General features: G+C 38.8%; 1 protein-coding gene across 1 annotated transcript in view; it reads left to right on the top strand.

The window, feature by feature from the left end:
- Nucleotides 1-22,444, top strand: part of MARCHF11 (membrane associated ring-CH-type finger 11) — a 112,147-nt gene extending 89,703 nt beyond the window's left edge. The window contains exon 4 of the mRNA XM_030813922.1: nucleotides 21,788-22,444. Coding sequence (XP_030669782.1) covers nucleotides 21,788-22,110 — 323 coding nt within the window. The 3' untranslated portion in view covers nucleotides 22,111-22,444. The remainder of the gene's footprint in view (nucleotides 1-21,787) is intronic.
- Nucleotides 22,445-22,650: the final 206 nt, after the last annotated feature.

Raw genomic sequence — 22,650 nt, 5'->3', positions numbered from 1 at the left:
CAGGTCACCTTCATCCCTCCATACTTCTGTTTTCTCACCTATAAAAATGCAAAGGATAATTCCAACCATACAAGTCTAAATAAAGGAAATAATGATTATAAAACAATTATGTTATTAATTAGAAGTTGTAGATTAAGTATATTTGATTAAGTTGAAAACATTGAATAACTTTGAGATCACTTCAACTTAATGCCTCTACTTACTGGAGCTTTAATTTGACTAGCAATTTTAATATATTCAGCCATTTTTTTCTAAAAGAATTCTATAAATGTTTAAAATATGATCAGCATGATTTTTTTTTTAACTTTTTTCTTTCCTTCTTTCTCACTAGTACAAGTCTAATAGGAAAGAAAACGATCAAATTTCAGGCCAGAAAGAAAAAAATAAAAGAGCGAAATGTTTTGAATAATATATAAACTGAAGAGATGTTGCCTGAATAATTGAGCTAATCATGTATATGAACAGTTTGCATGAAATGTGATAATGCATATGAAAGCATTTGGAAGTTCTAACTCTTTATTCAAATATAATCTCTAGGGCATTGCTCTAATAAAGAATCACAAAATTGATGTGCAAATTGAATCCCTTAACACATTCAAAGACAGTGTTTATTCTGTCTTTCAGCATGAATGATATAAAATGAGGTGTTCCGTTGATATTAAAAGGGGAGATGCAAAATAAAAGAGCCAGTTAGCTCCCAATCCAACCTGGAAAGAAAAAACGTCCAGTTGACTTTCTTGCCCTCGGTGTAAACACTCAAAAAGACCATGCATTTCATGGTCAGGAAATGATTTTTTTTTTTAATTTCACAACTTGCATTTAGTGCTGAGTTATTACATCTTAAATTTTGATGACTAACGTTAATATTTTGGTCAAGATTATTACAGTTCTGGTTTCAAGAGCACAGACATATGAACAAATAATCTTTCAGTAATACATGACAATTTCAAGCTTCTCTTTTGAAATTTGAGAATTTGCCCATTTTATAAAGTCAAATTTCTTAGAAACAAAAACAGTTGCCATTTTTCTGGAGATACTTTGGAGAATGAGTATTTTATCTGAATCTTAAATATCAATGGCAGTTTTCGTTGTGTTTTGGCTCATCAAATCCTACTTTTATCATTCCATGATCTATTTGTATGTTTTGAAAAAAATTAAAGAATTCTGATTGAACATTGTTTATTTTACTTGGCAGTTTCACTAATTAGTCTGTTGTGGCTTGGAGAATATCTTAATTTTTTTCCCCAATAAATGAAGAAACTATTATAGTAAAGAAAACAAAATACTCCTAGTCTACCAATGGCCAATTGGATTGCAGCCAGGAAGATCTCCTGCTAATATTTCAAATTAATTCAAATGTCTGCAAATTAAATGCAGACAGTAACAAAGATTATATTGATTGTACCTTAAATACTCCTGACTGGAAGATTTAGAGGCCCGTTAGTGTGAAAAGCAGGTTTACAACTTTGTGTCCCCTTTCCTCAGCTCAGTTTAATAAATATTTTCTAGGAACTTTCTGTGTGTTGAACAGTGCTAGGTTCTGTGAATAAAAATAACAGTCACCCACTTTCTTCCCCAAGGAGCTCATGAGGAGGACAGGCAGGTAAGTAAGTGATTAGAATACAGTGGGATGTGCACAGTTGTGGAAGTATGCACGGGAAGGGGTAGTTGAACACCAGGAGGGATGAACTCTGTGGTGCTGTGTGTAGGGAGGGGAAGGTTTCAGGCCGATTTCATGGGGAAGCGATAGCCAAGTAGATGAACAGATACTTGGCAAGTAGAGAGCTGGCCTCCTTCTTGCCATGGGAAGATGTGAGATTGGCTCCCCATTCAAAGGATTTTAATATAATTGGAGACATCCCTCTTTCCTATCTGTCCAAGCTTTCCAAACTTGATTCTACCTAAGCAGAAGAAACAGGTTGGCAGCTTCATAAATATTATTTGAAAAAATAATTCTGAAAATCCATAGAAGATTATTCCAGAATCCAAAAATGTTATCATCCAGCCAGTCTATGTAATGCTTAGGAGAGTTGGATTGTTAAATAGAAGTTAAGATTTGGAGAACGTTTGTTTACTTGGGGAAATTTATTTACTTATTCCTAGGCACAGTGAATTTGTTTGTTGCTTTCATTCATAATTAATACATTTTCTTCTTTCCCAATATTTGGTTTTTTTTTCTTGCTATTAACGTTTTGAGTTCGCTCAAGGGTCTAGCCGCTATTATAGTTGAAACATCTAGATCAGGGCTGTTCAAAATAACTTTCTGCAAGGATGAAATTCTGTATCTGTGGCATCCAATTCTGTTGACAGTAGCTAAGTTTGGCTATTGAGTACTTGAAATATGGCTAGTGAGATTGAGAAGTTAATTTTCAATTTAATTTAAATAGCCACATGTGGCTAGTGACTATTATATTAGACACAGATTCTACATAGTGGAATGGTAAGTGCGTAAGAGCTTGAATAACAGGTTTCCCTTTGTCTGTATGGGTTGCATTTCCTAAGTGATAAAGGAATTCTTTTCCAAGAGAGGTGAATAAAGTGAAAATGAGTTTGAGAATTAAAAGAAGGGTGTTAAATTATGTGTGATTGCCAAGAGTTAGACAGTGATAAAGGAAAGACATGTTTGACAAATGACTCTTTTTGTTACTGGACTTTTTAAGAATACTTCTATGGATCAAGTGTGAATTTAATTTTCAATCTGTACTTATTATAAAATTCACATCTGTTTTAAGGAAATTAGAATGTAAAGAGATTATATTTGGGGAGTGCTTCTACATGTTTAAATAGATGGCATGATTGTAAACCAGGAAAACTAATAGAAAGGATTTAAGTCACTTTAGGATTTAAGCTAGTGGCAGTAATTTAGGGAGAAGTAACAGCCAAGGAAGCGCATGTTGGCTCCCCACTAAAAAAGATTTGCACAGTGAACAAAGGAAGATGAGCAAACTCAGAAATGAAGCACACCTGCCTGGCAGAAGGCCTTGGGCAGAGGATTTGCTTCTTCACTACACCCTGGACACTTTGAGAAAAAATAGAAGACCATCATTTCCATTGACCCTTTGATTCAAGGGAAGCTAGTGCCACAAGAAGAATATGTTTATTAATGACTAAATGTTTGAGGGACCAGAAGAGGGCCATGTGATGACAGGAGTTATTCGATTAACTTGCATCTAAAGAGTGAAGGCAGTCACCAAGTCATTTTAGCATCTGATAGAACCAGATGAGGTGAGTTCAAGTTCTGGTTAATAGAAGCAGCAAACCAAAACTCTGTTATCATCAGTGGTATTTGCAAAATAGAGATAGTCGTGCTTGTACCAGCTCTAATCAACAGCGCAAGTTAATGGCAAATCCAAGTTTGGAAATGTTTTGATCTTCCCTCAAATACTATGGGAAGATACTGATTATGTTTATAACACTTAAAAACATGGATTGCTTTGGTCTCTTAAAATTTTTCCTAATTGTCCACATAATATACAAACACATGTGAAATTTGTGTTTATAATTGTGAAATCTATAAAGTTAACAAAAGACCACTTAACTCACACCCCCAATTCTGCTATGCTACTCCCTTTGCAGAAAAGTCCCCTTTCTGCATTTTGATGTTTATCTTCCAGATTTTTTCATTAGGTTTACATGGGTTTAGGTACATGGATACTTCTGCATTTTATTTATAAGTGAGATCATACTGTACATGGTGTTGAGAAAATAGTCTTTTTCACTCAACGATATAATCTAGAGATCGTTCCCTGTTATAACAGATGTACGACAATGTATTTAAACTTTTTTCTACTGACGAATTTGTATGTTGTTACCAATTTTTGCCTTTAGGGACCATACTGTAAAGGACATCGTTTTACACGAATATTTCTTTTAGCACAATTCTGAGAAGTGGAAAGTCTGAGTTGAGTAATAAGCCTAAGTAAATTTTGATAAGTCCTTTTACATTGCCACCTGAAAAGGCTTTATCAATTGATCCCCCCCCACACACACACCGATATGTATGAGGTCCTGTTTTCTCATACCATGCCAACTATGGATATCATCACTTGTTTGACATTTTAATCAGTGGATTTAACTACATGTAACATCATTCGAGTAGTTTTCTTAAAATTAATTCCATAGCTATTTAAGTTTGTGGGACAATTTTATCTAAAAAATAAAAATAAAAATGGCTCACATAGGTCATGCCAATGTGCAGCACATCCTGCCTGATGTTTTTTGGGATCGCAGGGATGCCACAGGCAGGGACATAGATGAGCTCTAATCTGTAAACACTAAGAACTGATCAAGAGCAGAGACCTTTGCCTCTCAAAAACCCTGCATTCTCCAGCACACTTTAGGAGTTTTTGGGTCACTTTTTAAAAAAAATCTATTATACTTTTAACACTGAGGGGATTTTGTTTCTCAGTCTGTCTCTTTTTAGTGTAGAAAGTGCTCCCTGAAATTGCTTCAAGAAAAGTAGCTCTCTCTGTGGCTAAAGTATTGATCCTGTTATTGCCTGTTCTTCATATTATTTTATTTCTCAAAGCACAAGCATGGACAATGGAGGAAATATAGGTACACACACACACACACACACACACAGACACATACACACACACACTCTGATCCATGATTGATCCCTGATATATACCCACGAGGAACCAAAAATATCTCTCTTGAGGCTCTTTTGAAATAATGAATTAAAGTATAATGTAATTGTTTATGTTGTCTTTCTTTTGAAAGCTACGGGGATTAGGGAATTTTAAAAAATAACCTGAGATATACCAGAATGAGGATCAGATGAAAATATCTTATTATACCAGTTATATTTAATACTAAAAAAAGAAGATGCTCCTTCTACAGAAAGTTCATGCTCTCCAACAAACTTTTATTTTCTTGTACTTTGAAATGAAATAATTTTTCTTTAAATACATGTAAATTCTTTTTTTTTTTTTTTTTTTTTTTTTGACACAGAGTCTTGCTCTATCACCCAGGCTGGAGTGCAGTGGTGTGATCTTGGCCCACTGCAACCTCCATCTCCCAGGTTCAAGCGATTCTCCTTCCTCAGCCTCCTGAGTAGCTGGGATTACAGGCACACACCATCACACCTGGCTAATTTTTGTATTTTTAGTAGAGATGGGGTTTCACCATGTTGGCCAGGCTGGCCTTGAACTCCTGACCTCAAGTGACCCGCCTGCCTCGGCCTCCCAAAGTGCTGGGATTACAGTCGTGAGCCATGGCGCCTGGCCTATGTAAATTCTTACAGTTATTATTATAGCCTTTTTAAAAATCTGTTTGTCCTATTTGATAATATATCTAGCTAGAGCTACTTTGGCACACATAAGAAAACTACTTTGAATTACCAGTTGGTAATACATTCACATTTCATTATAGAATTTCAGAATAATAAATACCATGTATTACTATGGTCTTAGATGGATTATATTGGACATATATTTACATTTTTTAAAGTGAGGGTAATATTTTTCTCCTGCTTAACTTTGCTACTTTTTTTTTCCAGATAGAGTAGCTAAAAGTTTCACATAATCTAACATTTTATTGACACGAAACTTAAAATATACATTTACTAACTCTGTGTTGTATGAATAAAGGTGAAGAATTTTGAAAACGAAATTCAGGATAATCAAACTCTGTGATCACAAATAAGTTTCCCACATGGAAGATGACTACTTGTCTATTTAAAACTAGTGTTGTTTCCCCCTAAAATGATGCCTTTAGGTCATCGTTGTCCTCCTTGTAGTTTGCTTTCTATGAATATAAACCAACTAGAATAAGGAAGGCATAATTAAGAAAATAAATCTACTGCTAAAGAAAAAACTTCTAATCCATTTCAAACAAAATATACATGACTTTTAGACTATCTCCTTTAAAAAATTCTTCATACCCTCTGGTATCTCTCAGCATGATTCAGGAGTTGACAATGATTTCTTAAATTATTTTAGGTTAAAAACTTACTGAAAGGAAAGAGAAAGAAATTAGCATTGGAAGTTGAAATATGCCGTAATTTACAGCAGGAAAAAATGAGTTTGCCCAAGACCGCAGGAGAGCCTTAAGTTCATTGCCACACAGGTTCATCAACCATAGATGAGTGTGCTTGAAAGTGTAACTGTTGGTGAGGCCTTTGGATCATTGTCGATAGGTAGCAATTTCTTAAGCTGTAAAATATTTATGAATAAATATGAAATTTATCAAGTAGTTTCAAGGGAAGAATGTAAAGCTACCAAGAGAACAATCAAAATGTCCACTGAAGACTGTAGGGCCTGCGTGGTTTGGGGATGTCTGAGTAGACCAAGCTCTTTCCTGGTCTCCCTGTGGAGAGCCAAGACCACCAGAATCCAGTGTGGTCTGATTTGGGGCCACTTGCACAGTGAAGATACTTTCTGTACAGGAAGTGGAGACCACAGCTGCCAACCACCAACACCCCTGTGCATCTCAGAGCTGTACAAGCAGAGCAGCTGCACACCATTCCAAAGTGTCATCAATTTTGATCAAAAGACTTTCATCACAAGACTTTTGGAGCCCAAATCCAACCATTCGATTACCACCCAATCACCGCCACCACTACCAAGCCTGGAATCTGAGCTCCTGGGGTCACTGAGGATAGCCGAGCTTTGGAATTTGACAGGTCAGCATTCACCCATGGAGTCGGGGTGCAGAGGGCTGCTTACGTGCTGAGGCTGACACTTTGGGTTACATGGCAGGCGAGTTGTAGGAGGTGGTGTTGCTGTGTCTATCTCATTTCGAGTTTCATGGGAAGTATTAACGTGGATGTGTCTGCATAAATCACAGGGCACGTGAGGAATGAAACTCACTTTAAACACTATTTAGCTTAATAACCAGGAGAGTTGATTAGCCTAGTATTTCCTTTTGGAGACTTCATATCACTGCAATTTTCCCTCCAGACAGAAGTATATCACCCACCTCTGCTGCAGGAAATGCTTCCATTTCCTGATTTATAATTTGATCTGGGAACTACATCTTCCCGAGCATCACAATTTGACTACTAAGGAGACCTTTGCACAACTGCTTCTGCAGGAAGGACAGGAACATTCTTCTCCTCTTGCCCAAACCCCTGTGGGTTTTCCTTCAAATTTCATCCCAAGTGGAGGAGCCCTGGGCTGTGAGGTTGGCCATGCCGGGCGTCTGTTACTTGCGCAGACGTGACTGTTGCAGGTTGGCATGTTCTGGTAGCTCATTAGGAATCGTTTCTTAAATTGAGTAGAATTCCTTTACGAGCACAGATCATTATTTCCTGGCTTCAGACTATCTTAGCATGCTTTGCACCCCAGGAAATGCCTTAGCTTCATTTAGAGAGATTCTGATTCAACGTGATGAGCCTGAAACACAAGCAGCAGCTTATCCTCCAACAGGAGTCCCTGCCTCGGGATCCTCCATGCTTTGAGCACATACTGGGAAAGCCCCTGGAAAGCGGAGGCAGAGCAGCCCTTTGTGATGTGAAATTGTCAAAGGAGAAACAACGCTTTATCCTTTATATGCTTTGAGAAGTAGGCCATTATTTTTTCTCTTCTCTGGAGGTACAAATTATGGGCTTTTCTATGCCTTAATCATACTGATGTTCACTGATGTCTTTAAAGATTATTATCATAGTTGGTTATGAGTGACACCATTGCCTTTAAAATCCTGGGAAATAACATAGAAGGGAACTTGTTTTTGCTACTTGCCCCTTAGTGCTGCGCATGGAATGGTCTCTTAAGGCTAGTTAACCCTTTAAGTCCCCCTCAAGGGGGGAAGACACCCCAACCTAACACTTTGCTCTTATTTGACTCTGTAAAATTCAAGTTCTTACAGAGAAATATTAATATAATTAGCAGAACAGCAGACCAAATATGTTACTGTTGAGTTTCATCTCCTCCATAGGAGATAGTGTGACACTGTCAGTTGTCTCTTTCATTGGGGGCAGTCTAGCCAAAGCAGCATTAGTAATCTGTCAAGCCAATATTCGTTGCATATTTACTGTGCGCTGAGCCTGGAGTGCAGGATAGAGGTATAAATAGAACAAGGCTTGGCAAATTGCAGCCCGAGGGCCAAATCCAGCCCACTGCCTGTGTTTGTACAGCCCGGGATCTAAGAATGGCTTTTACATTTTTAAATGGTTGAATACATTTTTAAAAATATTATTTCATGACATGTGGAAATTGTGGCGAATTTGAACTTTGGTGCCTTTGGATAAAGTTGTACCGGGATGCAGCCATATCCATGTATTTATGTGCTGTTGATGAGAAGTTGTGACAGTGAATGAAAGGTTAGCACAGCCTGAAGATTTACTATCTGGTCCTTTACAGAAAAGGTTTGTGGAGCCCTGGAATATAACAATTCCCTACTTTCCACCTGAGGAAGAGGAGACAGCCAGGGAAATAAGCAATTATAGCCTGAAAGTGCCAGGAGAGAAATGTATATGAGAGCTAATGGGGGAGGTTAATTACACTTAGGACCAGCTAAGTCTATAGGAGAGAAGAATTTTAAGGAAGAGCAGGAATTAGGATGGGGCCAGGAGAGAGGCAAACGCCTAGACCTAGTAACATATGAAGTCCTGTCATTTTTAAAGAAATCATATGAAATCTGGTATGGCAAGAACAAAAGATGTCTATTGAGGCGTAGCACTAAGGAAAAGGAGCCTGTGGGTGGAGCTCCGGAGGGAGACCAAACTGAATGCTCAGGGAGCCCCAGAAGGATCTCTGAACGTGGCTGATCAAGCTTAATATTAAAGAGAGGTGTTTGGTAGCATGGAAGCATAAAGGAGAGTGGGGATGAAAAAGTGAGAAATATTATAATAACCCAGGCAAGTGATTAGGCCTGCATTAAGACTGCTGGGAAGCTGCTAGAATTAAAAGGGATTAATCACAAGATATGGTGATCAGCTGGATGGAAGTAAGATGGAAGGGGTTGGGGGAGCTAAGAGCAAGAGGCCCTCAAGTATCGTTCACAGAGGCTGATTGGGAGATAGGCCATCAGTTGCTAAAACACTGGCTATCAGAAGAGGGCTAAGGGAGAGAAAGGTCATAGGCTTATTCTGAATGTTTTCTTTTTGCAGAGTTTCTGGGGAATCCAAGTGGATGTGGCCAGTGTGCACCCAGATTTAAGAGTCTGGAATTCAGGCTAGAGGTTGGAACTGGAGATTTGTATCTGGTAGTTGAAACCAGTGTCTGCAGGGAAATGCCTTGGTGAGAGGAGCAGCAGTTTGGGGAACACAGTGGAGAAACAGGAAGGGGAGGGAGAGGATCGTGGATGGAAAAGGAGTGGGGTCAGTCACGCGAGGAGGAGGGAACTTCTAGAAGGAGGAGCAAGTGGCCAACAGTGCCAGATGTTCTGTCAAGGGTTAGGTGAAGTCCAGCCAACAATCACTCACTGGACTTGGCAATGTGGGGGTAACATGGATGGATGTGAGACCGCAGTGAATTGAGAATAGCTGGGATGGGCAGAAGGGGTTTCAGAGGTGAGTTCACAAATCTTAGCTGACAAAGGACACAGTTAAATGAAGGTAGAAGCCAGAAGGAGGTGTGGAATTGAGAAAGATTTTTGTTTGTTTGCTTTAATAGTAGTGTTAGGCGTGGGTGGATGCTGAAAAGAAAGACCCAGAAGAAATCAGAAGAAAGAGTGAAAATCCAGAGATGGGAAGGGGCAGCTTGAGGTCCCTGGGACTGAAGAGACGAGAACCCCGCACCCAGGAAGGGCTTTGCCTTGCACAGGAGGGACCCTGTGTCCTGAGGGGAGGGGCGCAGAGCTGGAGGCAGCTGTATATTCTGCTCTGAGAGAATAAGACATTGAGAGGCCTGCTTTCAAAAGACACCTCGTTTCTTAGTAAGTAGATAGTGTGGCCATCTGCTTAGACAACAGAAGCACAATGTGGGAAAAGACTCAGAGGAGAGCAATGAATGTGATGCTCAGCTGCTGAGGGCCCTGGGGAGAGGAGGCTGAGCCCCCTGCAGAATCACTGGGCATGTCTGAACACCTCCTTGAGGCCGGAGCAAGGCCACCAGATCCACAAGGCCATGTGGCTATGGGCTGTTGCCCAATAGGGATGAAGAGTAAGTGCAGAGAGGTGAAGTGGTGAGACTGGGTTAAGATCGGGTCTTGTTCTCCAGAGTTTCTGGAAGGCAGAGCAGCAAGATCAACCTTGCCTTTCCCCTCAAGTGAGGAGAGAATGGCTCCAGGATGGGCTGAGCTTTCTAGGCTGCTAGGGAAGGAGCCAAAGCCAGAAAGAAGCTGGTGCATTGGGAAAAGATCATGCAGTCGAGGGCCTCAAAGTCTTTAGGAGGTGGAAGGGGGTGCATTGAGATTAAGAAGGTGGGTGAGTGGGAGGCATAGGAGGTTGTTGTCAGCAATGGGATGGGAGAGCTTCAGAGCTTGGAATTGGAATGGTTTCTGGAAGAGCAAGGCCCAGGCTGGGGCAAAGGATGAATAGTGGAGGGCAATGGGTTGTGTATGTTAGGCCAAGCCATCCACATGGACCCTGAATCATGTGGGTCTAGGGGGATGGAGGAGGTCCAGGAGCCACGGGTCAAACCATCCATGACCATGGAGGGTAGCTGAGAGGCCAGGAGGGCATATCTCCCATGGCTTTATTCCATATATGAGTGTGCATGTGTGTGTGTTTTGTGTGGCTTTACCCTGTCACTCCATGGCTTTCCAGAAGAGAGGCTGGGGGAATTCCAAACACATGAGGCTTAGGAGCAACTGCATAGCCTCAGAGAGATCTGAGTGTATCCCCAGGAAGTCTAAAGTGAGCTTATGTAAGAGGCCAAATCAGCATGGGAATGGGAGGCTTTCCTTGGAAGAGAAAGCAGAAAATAGACTGTGCAGCAGTGAGGTCACACCATTAGAAGAAGAGCCACCTGTCCCCATCCTCACTGGGGAAGGCCCAGAGGAGGCCACTCCCTTTACCTGAAAACCTGAAGATTGTTCTTCAGAACCAACCCTGCCTCTTTGGGGAACTGTTGGATTTGTACTATTTTGCACCAAAGAACTTTCAAAGAAATGTGAACATGACCATTCTTCTAAATGATGCTTCTATGCAGAACACTGAGGATGTGGAACCGTGGACACTGGCAGGGCAGGGGAGACAAACTCTGGGCCGTTGGGAACCACACGGCTGAGCATAGAAATGAAGCCCATAGATATTTTCAGCCACTTCCAAGTAAAGAATTTGACATGGGGTTTTTAAAAACGCATCTCCAGTGATACCTAAGATTGTATTTACTGTGATCTGGGCAACATTCTAAGCATTTTACCTTGATTTTCCCACTTAATTTTCACAACCACCTTAGGAGGCATAAATACTGTTGTTCTCATCTGAGAGATGAGAAAACAAAGGCACAGATGAAGCAATTTCCCCAAGATCAAACAGATGGTGAGCAGGACCCAAAATAAGAACCCAGACCCTGTCACTCCACAGCCTGTGTAATGAGTAAGATGACCCACATACTTCTATTTATTGTTTGGTAAAAACCCCTCTTTATATGCTGAGCTTGAATAACTTGAAGAACTTACAAAATGTTTTCTATATAAACAATAAAGTGAAGCTATTTAAATTACTGTCTCAAACACCTAAGACATGGTATAGGGAGTAAATACCTTTTTAAATAACAGATGAACTGAGTTTAGATCAGAAATGGAGAAAAAATTTTCCTTGAAAGCCCAAAGTATTCATTCATTTATTCTAAATTAATAGAGTGCAAAAGAGTCTAAAACAAATGGAAACATTAGTAAGGGGAATGGAAAACATGGAATACACCATACCAAAAGTCATTTCTCTCTTCCCACAGTTCTGAGTGACACAATTTCTTAATAAGAATTATCTATGTAAAGAATCACATCCCAATCTTGAATTTTCTTACTAGGACATAGAATAGAATATTAAGAAAACTACTGTCTGAGCATTTTTATATTCAGGTTAAAAATTTCATTAATAGTTTTAATTATAAGCATCTTACTGATGTCATGCAATGAAACAGAAGAGTTACAAATTTTAATTATACTTAGATGGTAGTTTCTGTTTGGAATTTTCGCCTTCTTCCTGTAGGATTTAAGAGAAGTGAAAAATGAAGCCAACAAAAATAAAATAGCCTATTACTAGTCACAAAGATAAACAGGTTTTAATTAGACATTTCAATTTAGATCTTTAAAAATATTATTTTCACTCCCCCAAAACAGAACAACAAATACATGTATGGTTTACTGTGAAAATTATTAAAATCATTTTTTTTGTGAGTTTGCAGTAGACAGTTTATCCGTTGGAGAAAAATAGACAATTAGTTGTATTTATTTTCACTTGCCACTAGGAAAAGCCTACCACCACGTCTCTTAGAAAAAGTTCTTAGAAAGTCTCTTTCTAAGAACTGGCTTTAGTCCGTATACTAGAGTGTGGGAAACAAATGGAAATCTACCAAAGCAATTCCCCATGCTAAAACCTTAAATTAACACAGAAGATAGACACTGATAGGCTTTTTATACCAAATATGGTTTTCATTGAATCAGAGGTTGCAGAGTTATTTATATTCATAAATTGTGAAGGTTGCCGTAATCCTCCTATGCCCTATCCAAATGCTGCAATGTACCCTTTAGGATAAAGACCAGAGAAAAATCTACCCATCTCAGCCTTTGCTGTTCCAGAAAAGAGATTGTAATTTAATTCTGTCATCTCCTTCATAGTCAGTGTAATATCCCTTCTGGCCACTGGCCATTTCACAGGCTGAGGAGACACCGGTGATGACTGGCTTTGGCCGAGGATGGCTCCCGAGGTCTGAGTCATTGCAGAGCAAGCACACAGGCATCCTGTGTCTGACTCTGATTCTGGGCTCAGACACTTCCTAGGTACAGGCCCCTGAGCAAGCCACATTACATCACTTCTCTGGGTCTCAGAGTCCTTATTCCCCAAAGTGAGAGGGTTGGATTGAATTATATCCACTACTTTTTAATTTTGAAATTCGGTGACTGTGCTTGTCCGCCAGGCTCTTGATGTTCTTACCCCTGTGATATATGATGCTCCCCCTTTGCTGCAAGGTGTTTCGTCTGTCCAAGAATTGAGAGACAGAATTGAAACTTCATTCCACTAAAATTTAACTGATTCCAATCCATTCCACCAATTATAGGAGAACTCTGGGCTATCTTTATGATATTTATTATCTATAAAAGTATTGGACATGTTCTTTTATTTCTTTTATTAAAAAAACATATCCATGTTTTTTTTCTAGAGCACTGTAGGGAAGAAACTTAGATAATATAACAATTTTTCTCTCCTGTGAATTCTGTTAATCCATTTAAAAAAATTGATAAAAAAGATATACCATATTTTTAATAATATATAACCTTCACAGCTTTTGAGAAATATTCTTTGAATGTGCCGGTAGTGGGTTTGTGCTTCAGGGTTACTAATTAAAAGATCAGGAGATACTGCCATCTACAAGGAATTTTAAAAATCAATTAAATGAATGATTGATTCATTGGCTTCTTAGAAAAGCAAGAGGTCAGAGGAATGGACATTTCCCTTTTTGCCCTCTCTATTTTGCCTGAAATGGCAGGGAGGAATCCATATCTGTCTCCTAGGCTTTAGGCCTGGGCATAGCCCAGTATCTCAGTTTGTGATTGATACAGGCAAACATTTGAAGACCTGGCCAGCAAGACAGTTGGGGAGGCAGCTACAGTTTGCTGGGGCTGAACACAGATATTTTTAAGAATTTTAGTTCTTTTGCCCTGGCCATGTCCTCTGCTCATATTTTCCCCTCACCACCATTACCCCCAAAGACCAAAACCCACTCATGAACTATGGGCCCCAATCCCTAAACTCTTTTCCAATCTCATCTTGAACTGCCTGTCTCAGTTTCTTTGGCATCTGCAAATATTACTTTAACCTTTCAAAGAACAATGCTCAAGATTCTTTTCTATTTTCATAGAGCAGTCACAACTAGATTAAGTCATTCCTTGTGACCCCTTAGATCTCAGTGATAGCTACTCTCCTCTCTCTCTCTCTCTCTCCCTCTCTTTCAGCAAAGACTGAGTTTTGACCTGGGTACTGAGACAGGAACAGATTCCCAAAGGCAAATAAGACATGGTTCTGTTGTCAGGGAGCACACAGCTGATTAGGGATTACAGGCATAGAAGCAAATTGTTATAGTACAGGTAGTAAGGAAATCGGTGCACATATTTCTTGTGTGGAGTGGTGGGCAGTAGAAGGAGGGAAAGATTGCTTTTATTTGAGTACATCAGAGAAGAAATTACGAGAGAATCTGGATCTTGAAGCAAATTAATATTTCATTGTGCAAATGTAAGAGTGGGCATTCCAGGAAATTATCCATCTTATGCTTTCAGCTCAGGTTGGCCAAGAAGACAGAATTAGCAGACGTTTGTGCAAGAGGAGAGAGGAGTCGTAGTGTCTCCTAGGTTTCTGGTTTAATTGACATGAGGGATGGTCATTAACTAAAACAGGGATGGCAAGACAAGGACAAATTTAACCCATGTCAGAACCTTTCAGAAAAGGGTGTGCTTCATTCACTGCCAATTAGTAAAAGATGAGACTCCCATCTGACAATTGGGCTTTGCCATCTTGTTCTTCCAGGCAGTGGTGTTATCAGCACTGGAGATCCAGCACGGATGTGCTTTTTGTGTCCAGGTCGATAGCTGCAGACTTCATGAAGCAGACAGGGGGACATAGTGTCAGTGTCATAGAATGAACACTGATTTTCTTGTGTGTGCTCCTGGAGAAACTCTGACATCATTTAGGATCTTCGTTATTGCACTAATCATTTCTTCATGTGTGCTTTTATCTACTTGGGGGTGGGTTGGATCATCAATATTTAGAAATTAGCCAGCCCCTTCGTGTCAAGGGTTTTATTGTCATGGTAAGGTTGACAATAATTCATTGTCCTTATGTTTCTTGCACAGAGGATTTTATTTTATCAATGGTAATGATGCATCTGTGTTTGAGCCCTTGAGCTGTGATGATCAACATGCCATTCTCAACCCAGTTCTGTGAATTTTACATGGTTCTAGATCATTCTGAGAAGAGCAAAGCTCTATACCATTTATAGTCAACAAGGGAAAAACCAACATATCTTGGTTAATCTCGCTAATGGTCTATCAATGTTATTTATCTTTTCAAAGAACCAGCTTTTTGTTTCATTTATCTTTTGTATTTTTCTTTCAGTTTCATTTAGTTCTGCTCTGATCTTGGTTATTTCTTTTCTTCTGCTGTGTTTGGGTTTGGTTTGTTCTTGTTTCTCTAGCTCGTTGAGGTGTGACCTTAGATTGTCTATTTATTCTCTTTCAGACCTTTTGATGTAGGCATTTAATGCTATGAACTTTCCTCTTAGCACCACTTTGGCTGTGTCCCAGAGGTTTTGATAGGTTGTGTCAGTAGTATCCTTCAATTCAAAGAATTTTTTAATTTTGATCTGTGTTTCATTGTTGACTCAATGATCACTCAGGAGCAGGTTATTTAATCTCTATGTATTTGCATGGTTTTGAGTATTCCTTTTGGAGTTGACTTCCAGTTTTATTCCACTGTGGTCTAAGACACTACTTGATATGATTTCATTTTCTTTCTTAAATTTATTGAGACTTGTTCTGTGGCCTATCATATGGTCTATCTTGGAGAATGTTTCGTGTGCTGATGAACGGAATGTATGTTCTGCAGTTGTTGGGTAGAATGTTCTGGAAATATCTATTAAGTGCATCTGTTCTAGGTTACAGTTTATAGGTGCATTTTACGTGGGCTACTTTTTTACATTATTTGTTTTTATATGGACAACAATGGAGATGCATATTCACAAAATACTCATATATAATTAAGACATTGTAGTTCCCAGTTATCTGGGTTTTAGGATATCAGTTTATGACAGCTATGTTTTGTGAGCTTAGTGACTTTTGTGATGACATATGTATATCTTTCAGTCTTTATGTCTTTACATTTTATCTTTTGCATATTTTGCAAGTATATTCGGATATAGTTCTATATATATTATTATATATTATATATTACTTTATATTCTATTTATATATAGTTCATATACAGTTATATGTCTATAGCTTCATATGTAGTTCAGTCCAACAAAAAACATTCAGTACATGCGGAAGTAACCATGACTTACAGTTATTGCTTTGATGCATATTAACAAGACCCAACAATAGATTAGTGACGTTTAAAGTGATTACCTCTACACTCACGTCTAAGTTTCCACAACTCCTGGACATTTAAGTTTGGGGTAGGTTAAGAAACAGCATCAGGAGGATTCATGCACTGTATTATATTCTAGCAAAGATCATCACAACAAAGGGTGTCTTGGGCCACAGTCTCGTTTGATTAATCCTCTTTGAAACAACCATGCTCTGGCCTTCACCAAGTAGCAGCAGAAATTAAGGAGTCAAAAGTTGCACCAGTTTATTAGATGGGCTCTAAAATGCTCTTCTAGCACATGGGATTAAACAGAGCCCAAAGTCCTCATTTGCTTCCTGTGCACACTGACTTCTCAGAATGACATGGGATTATATCTATGTATTATAGATTTTGGGTGTATAAATATATGAGATGTATTGGGACTGTAGGTAAACTGCATCACCCTCATTTAAAACATGAGTAAATTAAGTTCTGGAGTTTGTGATTTAAGCAAAGTTTATACAGTTAGTTTCTGTCTTTACCATCCTTGTGTGTCACTGACATTATTATACCTCTAGGAGTGCAGGTGAAGCATCCACTCCCTCCTCTCCCTTCCTATCCACGAGGAGAAAAGGGTTGGCAAGGCTTATTTGAAAGCAACACTGCAGATGATGAGAGCTTTGCCTGGGAAGCCACACTCACCTCCAGCCCTCCCAGGAAATGCAAGCCCCTGATGAAACCACAAAGGAGTGCAGGGCAAAACTCTGTGTGCTGTTTAATCAAAATAACCCTTGGGAAAGCTAAATAACACAACTTGTGGCAGATATTTGGCCAGCAGCGTATCTGGTGTCTGCTGAAGACTCTGAAGACTTTCTGATTTGCAGACTACCATTTCCCTGTTGTGCCCTCACATAGCCTTTCCTTGGTGTATGTACACACACACACACACACACACACACACACACACACACACACAGAGTGAGAGAGAGAGCGCTGATGTCTCTTCTTTTTGTTGTAAGGGCATTAATCCCATCATGCAGGCCCCATGTTCACAATCTCATCTAACCCTGATTACCTCCCTCAGGCCTCACTTCCAAATACCATCACACTGGGAATTAGGGCTTCAACATATGAGTTCATTGGGGACACAAATGTTTAGTCCATAGTAACCTCTTTTATTTGATTATTCTGTGATTAGAAGAGACTTCTATACTTTGAAGATTTAGGATGGATGGGACTGTAGTACTCAAGGTTTATATTTTAGACAAATTTGTGTTCCAATCTCAGCTCTGATTCTTCTGTCTTCATGATGTTGGACAGCTCTCTAGGTCTGAATTTTCTCAACTGTAACGTTGTTTAAAACTAGCACCTGTTTGTATTTGTTAGTCCCAGCTACTCAGGAGGCTGAGGCAGGAGAATAGTGTGAACCTGGGAGGCGGAGCTTGCAGTGAGCTGAGATCACGTCACTGCACTCCAGCCTGGGTGACAGAGCGAGACTGTCTCAAAAACACAAACGAACAAAAAATCAAAAACTAGTACCTGTTTGTACAGTTGCAGTCAAGATTAAATGAAAATTGTGCATGCAAAGCTCTTTGCACAGTATTTGGCACAGAATATATTCCTGATACAAATTTATGTCATGAATTAGAAAAACAACCAAACTTATCCAAACAAAAGCTGAGACTGGTAACACAATATGGAATGTTTTGACCAGTGGTTTGGTAATTAATATCAGATAAAATTTGTTTGCATTTGATCATACATTTTGTAAGTCTCTATTAATTATAAAACTTCACATGTTAAAGTAAACATAGACAAATGGTGTGTGTGTATGTGTGCACAAGCATGTGAGCATGTGACCATATGTACCTTGATAGCCTTCCCCATCACTTATTTGGGTAAATAGCCTAATACCAGAAAGAATTTCAAGTAACACATCACTTCCTAATTTTGATTTTATTTTGCTTAAATTAAAAACTGTGTATTCAGTGAAACCAGAAATTCTTTAAGCCTGCTTTGTCAAGATTAATCTCTAACAAAAATGTTTCTTTGCACTTCAGTAAGGCGATGCTGCAGTTAAACATTACTAGTAAGAAAATGACAACAACCAACCAACCAGCCACACACACATACTCCTCAACTCTCAAAACCTAAAGTCTCATGAATGACATTTTTTTTATATCCATGCTGTTAATAATGTAGTGAGTATCCTAAAATATTTAGTATTTACATTTTATAGAAGTGGTCATTGCTTTTCGCTTCATGTAGGCTTAGTGACTCAGGTGAAAAAGTACGTCAGTCTGTTCACATATGACCTGAAATGTCAAGGTGACAATTCATTTGATCATCAGTAAGAAAGCATACTAATAGAGTTTTTAAAAGCCAGATTTTCAACAGAATGAGCCAGAGTTGAATGAATCCTTACCCTGGCTTTAATGATCACAGTAGTCACACCTGATAACCACTAGCACAAAAGGCGTTTGCCGTAATGCCACAGCATTTAAAGAAAAAGGGGGAAAAATGGACGTTACAGAGAACAGCCTTGGGGATGGGAATGGAATTCATTGCATTTCAGTAAAATCTGAGCTTGCAGAGGCCAAGGAGTAATTCTGAATGCTCGTGGGGAACAAAACAAAACCTAAACATCGTTCATAACCTACGGGCAATTAAAAAGCAGCCTAGGGAGCTGGAAATTCAAAAGGACTGTGTCTTCATGAAAACTTCAAGTAGTTCTCTCTCTTTAAATTTGGTTCAAAATGTACTATAAAGACCTGTGGGATTTGTTTCTGCATATTGGTTAGATTTATGTATTTAGAAAAGAGCTACCAGGAATATATTCCCAGAAAGTGACTTTAAGCTCTAGTAAGTGATCTGATTTCTGGCCTTGCAAAGGAAATCAATAAAAAAAGAACAGGATCTTGCTAAGTCAGTGGTTTCCTCTGGCGAAGCTGTGCCCCTGCACCCTCCATCGCTGCTCTTACCCAGAATGAACCTGTCTCGGGCTGTAATTATTTTGTGATTAGTGTGAATGTGTGTTCCCCACCACATAGATTCACTATGGATTTTTAATTAATAATAATGTCTTGTATTTATAGAGTTACCATCCCAGAAGAAATGTGAGGGCTTTATAGTTGATGAATTCCAATTTATTTTTATACTGCCTGGCTGAATGTAGAGATTAGGTATTCCGATTTCATTTTAAGGAGGAAAAATTGAACGTGAAATGTTAAATTATTGACCATGGGGAATTCAGCAAGCTAATAATAGAACCATCAATTAAAATCTGGTAGTGTTGACTTTTCATTCTGCCTGTTTCCTGAAAATATCTGATCAGTTAGGTCAACTTTGATTATTCCTTTGAAAAAAGAAGTTGATAAAAACAATTATTTGAAATTGTTATGATGAACAGAAGTTTACATTTCTCCTTATTATTTTGGTCATATATAGTAACTGGGCTTAAGATATGTTTGCTTGTTAGACCACATGCATTTTTTGTAGCCTATATTAATATATTTGGAATGCTTGTAAGTCACATGTATCTTTACCTCCTAGTAAAGGACCAATACAAAACTTAAGTTTTGACATTAGGTAGGTGTCATTTTTCAAGGACTAGGTATCTCTATAACCACCTGGCATTGTTTTATCTGACAGAAAAAGGTAATAGTCTCTCCAAGAAAAACGTGCTCAAAACACTTACCTCATTGTACCTATGGGAAGGTTACTAGCAATCTTTTAATCACGCATTCCTCCAGCCTTAAAAACATGGGACTTTGATTTTCCCCCCTTTCTTCCATTACAGTTTCTGTCCATTTTCCCTGGGAATTTATTACTTTATTTCTCTGTCCTGTCTTTACTGCTATCACTCTGCTCTTCATGTAAACGCAGTGACCTCCTTACTGTCTCCCCAACTCCCCAAATCCACTTTAGATTAACTTTGCTAATAAATTCTCTGTTATTTTTGAAATTTTGAATTATTCAGGCACCAAAAATACACAGAATAATATGTTGAGCATCAATATCTCCACCACCCAGTTTAAAAAATGCAACATTTGGGACACCCAAATGTTGAAACCCTCTTTAAAGCCACTTCCCAATTTTTTTTCTTTCTTTCCTTCCTCACTACCATGAATTTAGTGGTTATTATTCTCATCGATGCTTTTATATGTCTACCATATATATATATATGTGTGTGTCTTCATTAAAATGTATAGTATTTATTCATTCTGGTTGTTTCTTTCTGAAACTTTAATTTTTTCATTGTGACTTTGGGATTGTCGTTATGGTTTTAGAGGTATCCACATTAATGCATATGACTATATTTCCTTTTATCTCATTACCCTTATCCATTGGTTCTACATACAATTTATCCATTCTTCTGAGGACAGACATTGAGATGCCTTGCAATTTTTTCCTGCAAATACAGGCAATTAGGTGGTAAACATTTTTTAACTTGCTTCCTTGTTCACATTTGTGAGAGTTTCTCTAGGGCATATACCCAAAGGTCTACTAAAAGGTGGGATCTGCTCATTTTTAAATTTATCATTAAAACATGGTTGTGCCAGCTGACATGCTCTGCTCACATGCCGTACTTCATCTACCAAAGGATATTCATTGATCTCTCCACCAACTTCAGTGGACTTGCAGCCTCCTCAAAGAGAAGAGCTCTTCCTCACTTCACCTCACCTGAGAGACCTTCTCCAGGGACTACTTTTTTGTGAGGGATCACAAATTCAAAAGCCTTTGGACTACATGCTGAAATGTAGATGTGTGAAATGCAGGGTGCATGACAGATCTGGAGTGGATAGTGGAGATGGCACATGTGCTAGTGCATCCTGTCTGGCTTAACGGTTTCCAAGTTTGCCGTATTACTTTATTTTCCTGAGAGTCTGTCTCAGAAATGTGGAAAGAGCTGATTCACTTTATAGCAGCAAAGAGCAAGGACCCTGGAGCCAGCCTGCCTGTTTTTGGATCCCTGCTCTCCATCGCTACTAGTTGTATGTTTTTGAGCAAGTTTCGGAACATCCCCAAGGCTTGGTTTCCTTGTTTGTCAAACGGGGGAAGTGCTAGTACTTACTTTATATGACTACGATGAGTACTACATGGGATAATATTCATAAAGCTCTAAAGTAACTGTTCAATACATTTTTGTTGAATTGTTGAGGAGAGTACAAATAACAAAATTTATATGGTTTTTACTGTGCGTCAGGCATTGTTTTAGGAACTGGGGAAACAGTAACCTTAGTATCTGTAATGACATTAACATCTGTCTCTTTCTCAAAACTAAACTGCCAGCTGGGTTCAAGCCCCTAACACATTGCTTGGCCACACAATAGGCACTCAAGAATATGTGTTAAATGCATAAATGAACCTAATAATTCTCCTAAGGCAATATAAATGCCCAAGGCAAAATCTGAGCCATGATGGAGCAAGGAAATTATATCCACAATAGCTTGATTCTCTACATATTAATGTGTATTCTTATTCTTCAAAAATGGATTATTTCTGTCATATGGGTAGTAACTTGCCATTAGCCATAATAGTTGAGTAAACAGAATACCGTATTTTTGCTGATGATGAATAACAACTATTTTTGGATCCCTTACTTGTATACAAAATAACACTCCCAACCTTGGATTATCACCAGTCTTTCTGGTTTTTTATTTCCTCAAATTTTAGGTCTCATTGTTCATGAAGGAGCTGCAGTTTACAGAGTGTTTAAGCGCTGGCGAGCTGTGAATTTGCACTGGGATGTGTTAAATTATGACAAAGCCACAGACATCGAAGAAAGCAGCCGGGGAGAGTCTTCCACAAGTAGGACTTTGTGGTTGCCATTGACAGCCCTGCGGAACAGAAACTTGGTCCACCCAACTCAGTTAACCTCGCCAAGGTTTCAGTGTGGCTACGTGTTACTGCACCTATTCAATCGGATGAGGCCCCATGAAGACTTATCAGAAGATAACAGCTCGGGGGAGGTTGTGATGAGAGTGACTTCAGTGTGACAAAAGCATAAGATGATGCAGTGTGGACCACCCTGCACATTTTGGAATGTAATTGCAATGAATGGCAAAACCATAGCACTTCTAAAAACACATCTATGAACTTTTTAAAATTTATGCTTTTTATATGAACATTTGAATTGCAAATACATTTTTTTCTGAGAAAAAGAGTCCTCTTGTTCTTCGTTGTCTGGTTTGTCACATCTTTTATAAGTTGGTACTTGAAATCATTATACATATAATTTAACTATACTTGGTTAAGAGAATAATGAAAATTATCCTTAAGGCCAAAACTATTTTTTCTTGCTTGTTTTAAATATATTTTTATGAAAGCTTTCGCTCTGTGTGTAATTTTTCAGACCTGTTACAAATGGTTAAGAGTTTGGGATGCTGTGGGCAGATTCCAAAGTGCCTGTCACTTCTGCGACATGGAGAGCTCCGAGGTGATGCTCTTGTGCCTCGTGCTGGTTGGCAAACTGAAGCATGACTTTTTGCTGTGTTAAAGTAACCAGTCACCAGGAATGCATGGTCTAGGACTTATGT

The sequence above is a fragment of the Nomascus leucogenys genome, chromosome 6 (genome assembly GCF_006542625.1).
Source record: "Nomascus leucogenys isolate Asia chromosome 6, Asia_NLE_v1, whole genome shotgun sequence".
Taxonomy (NCBI): domain Eukaryota; kingdom Metazoa; phylum Chordata; class Mammalia; order Primates; family Hylobatidae; genus Nomascus; species Nomascus leucogenys.
This window is presented reverse-complemented; position numbering and strand designations above follow the sequence as displayed.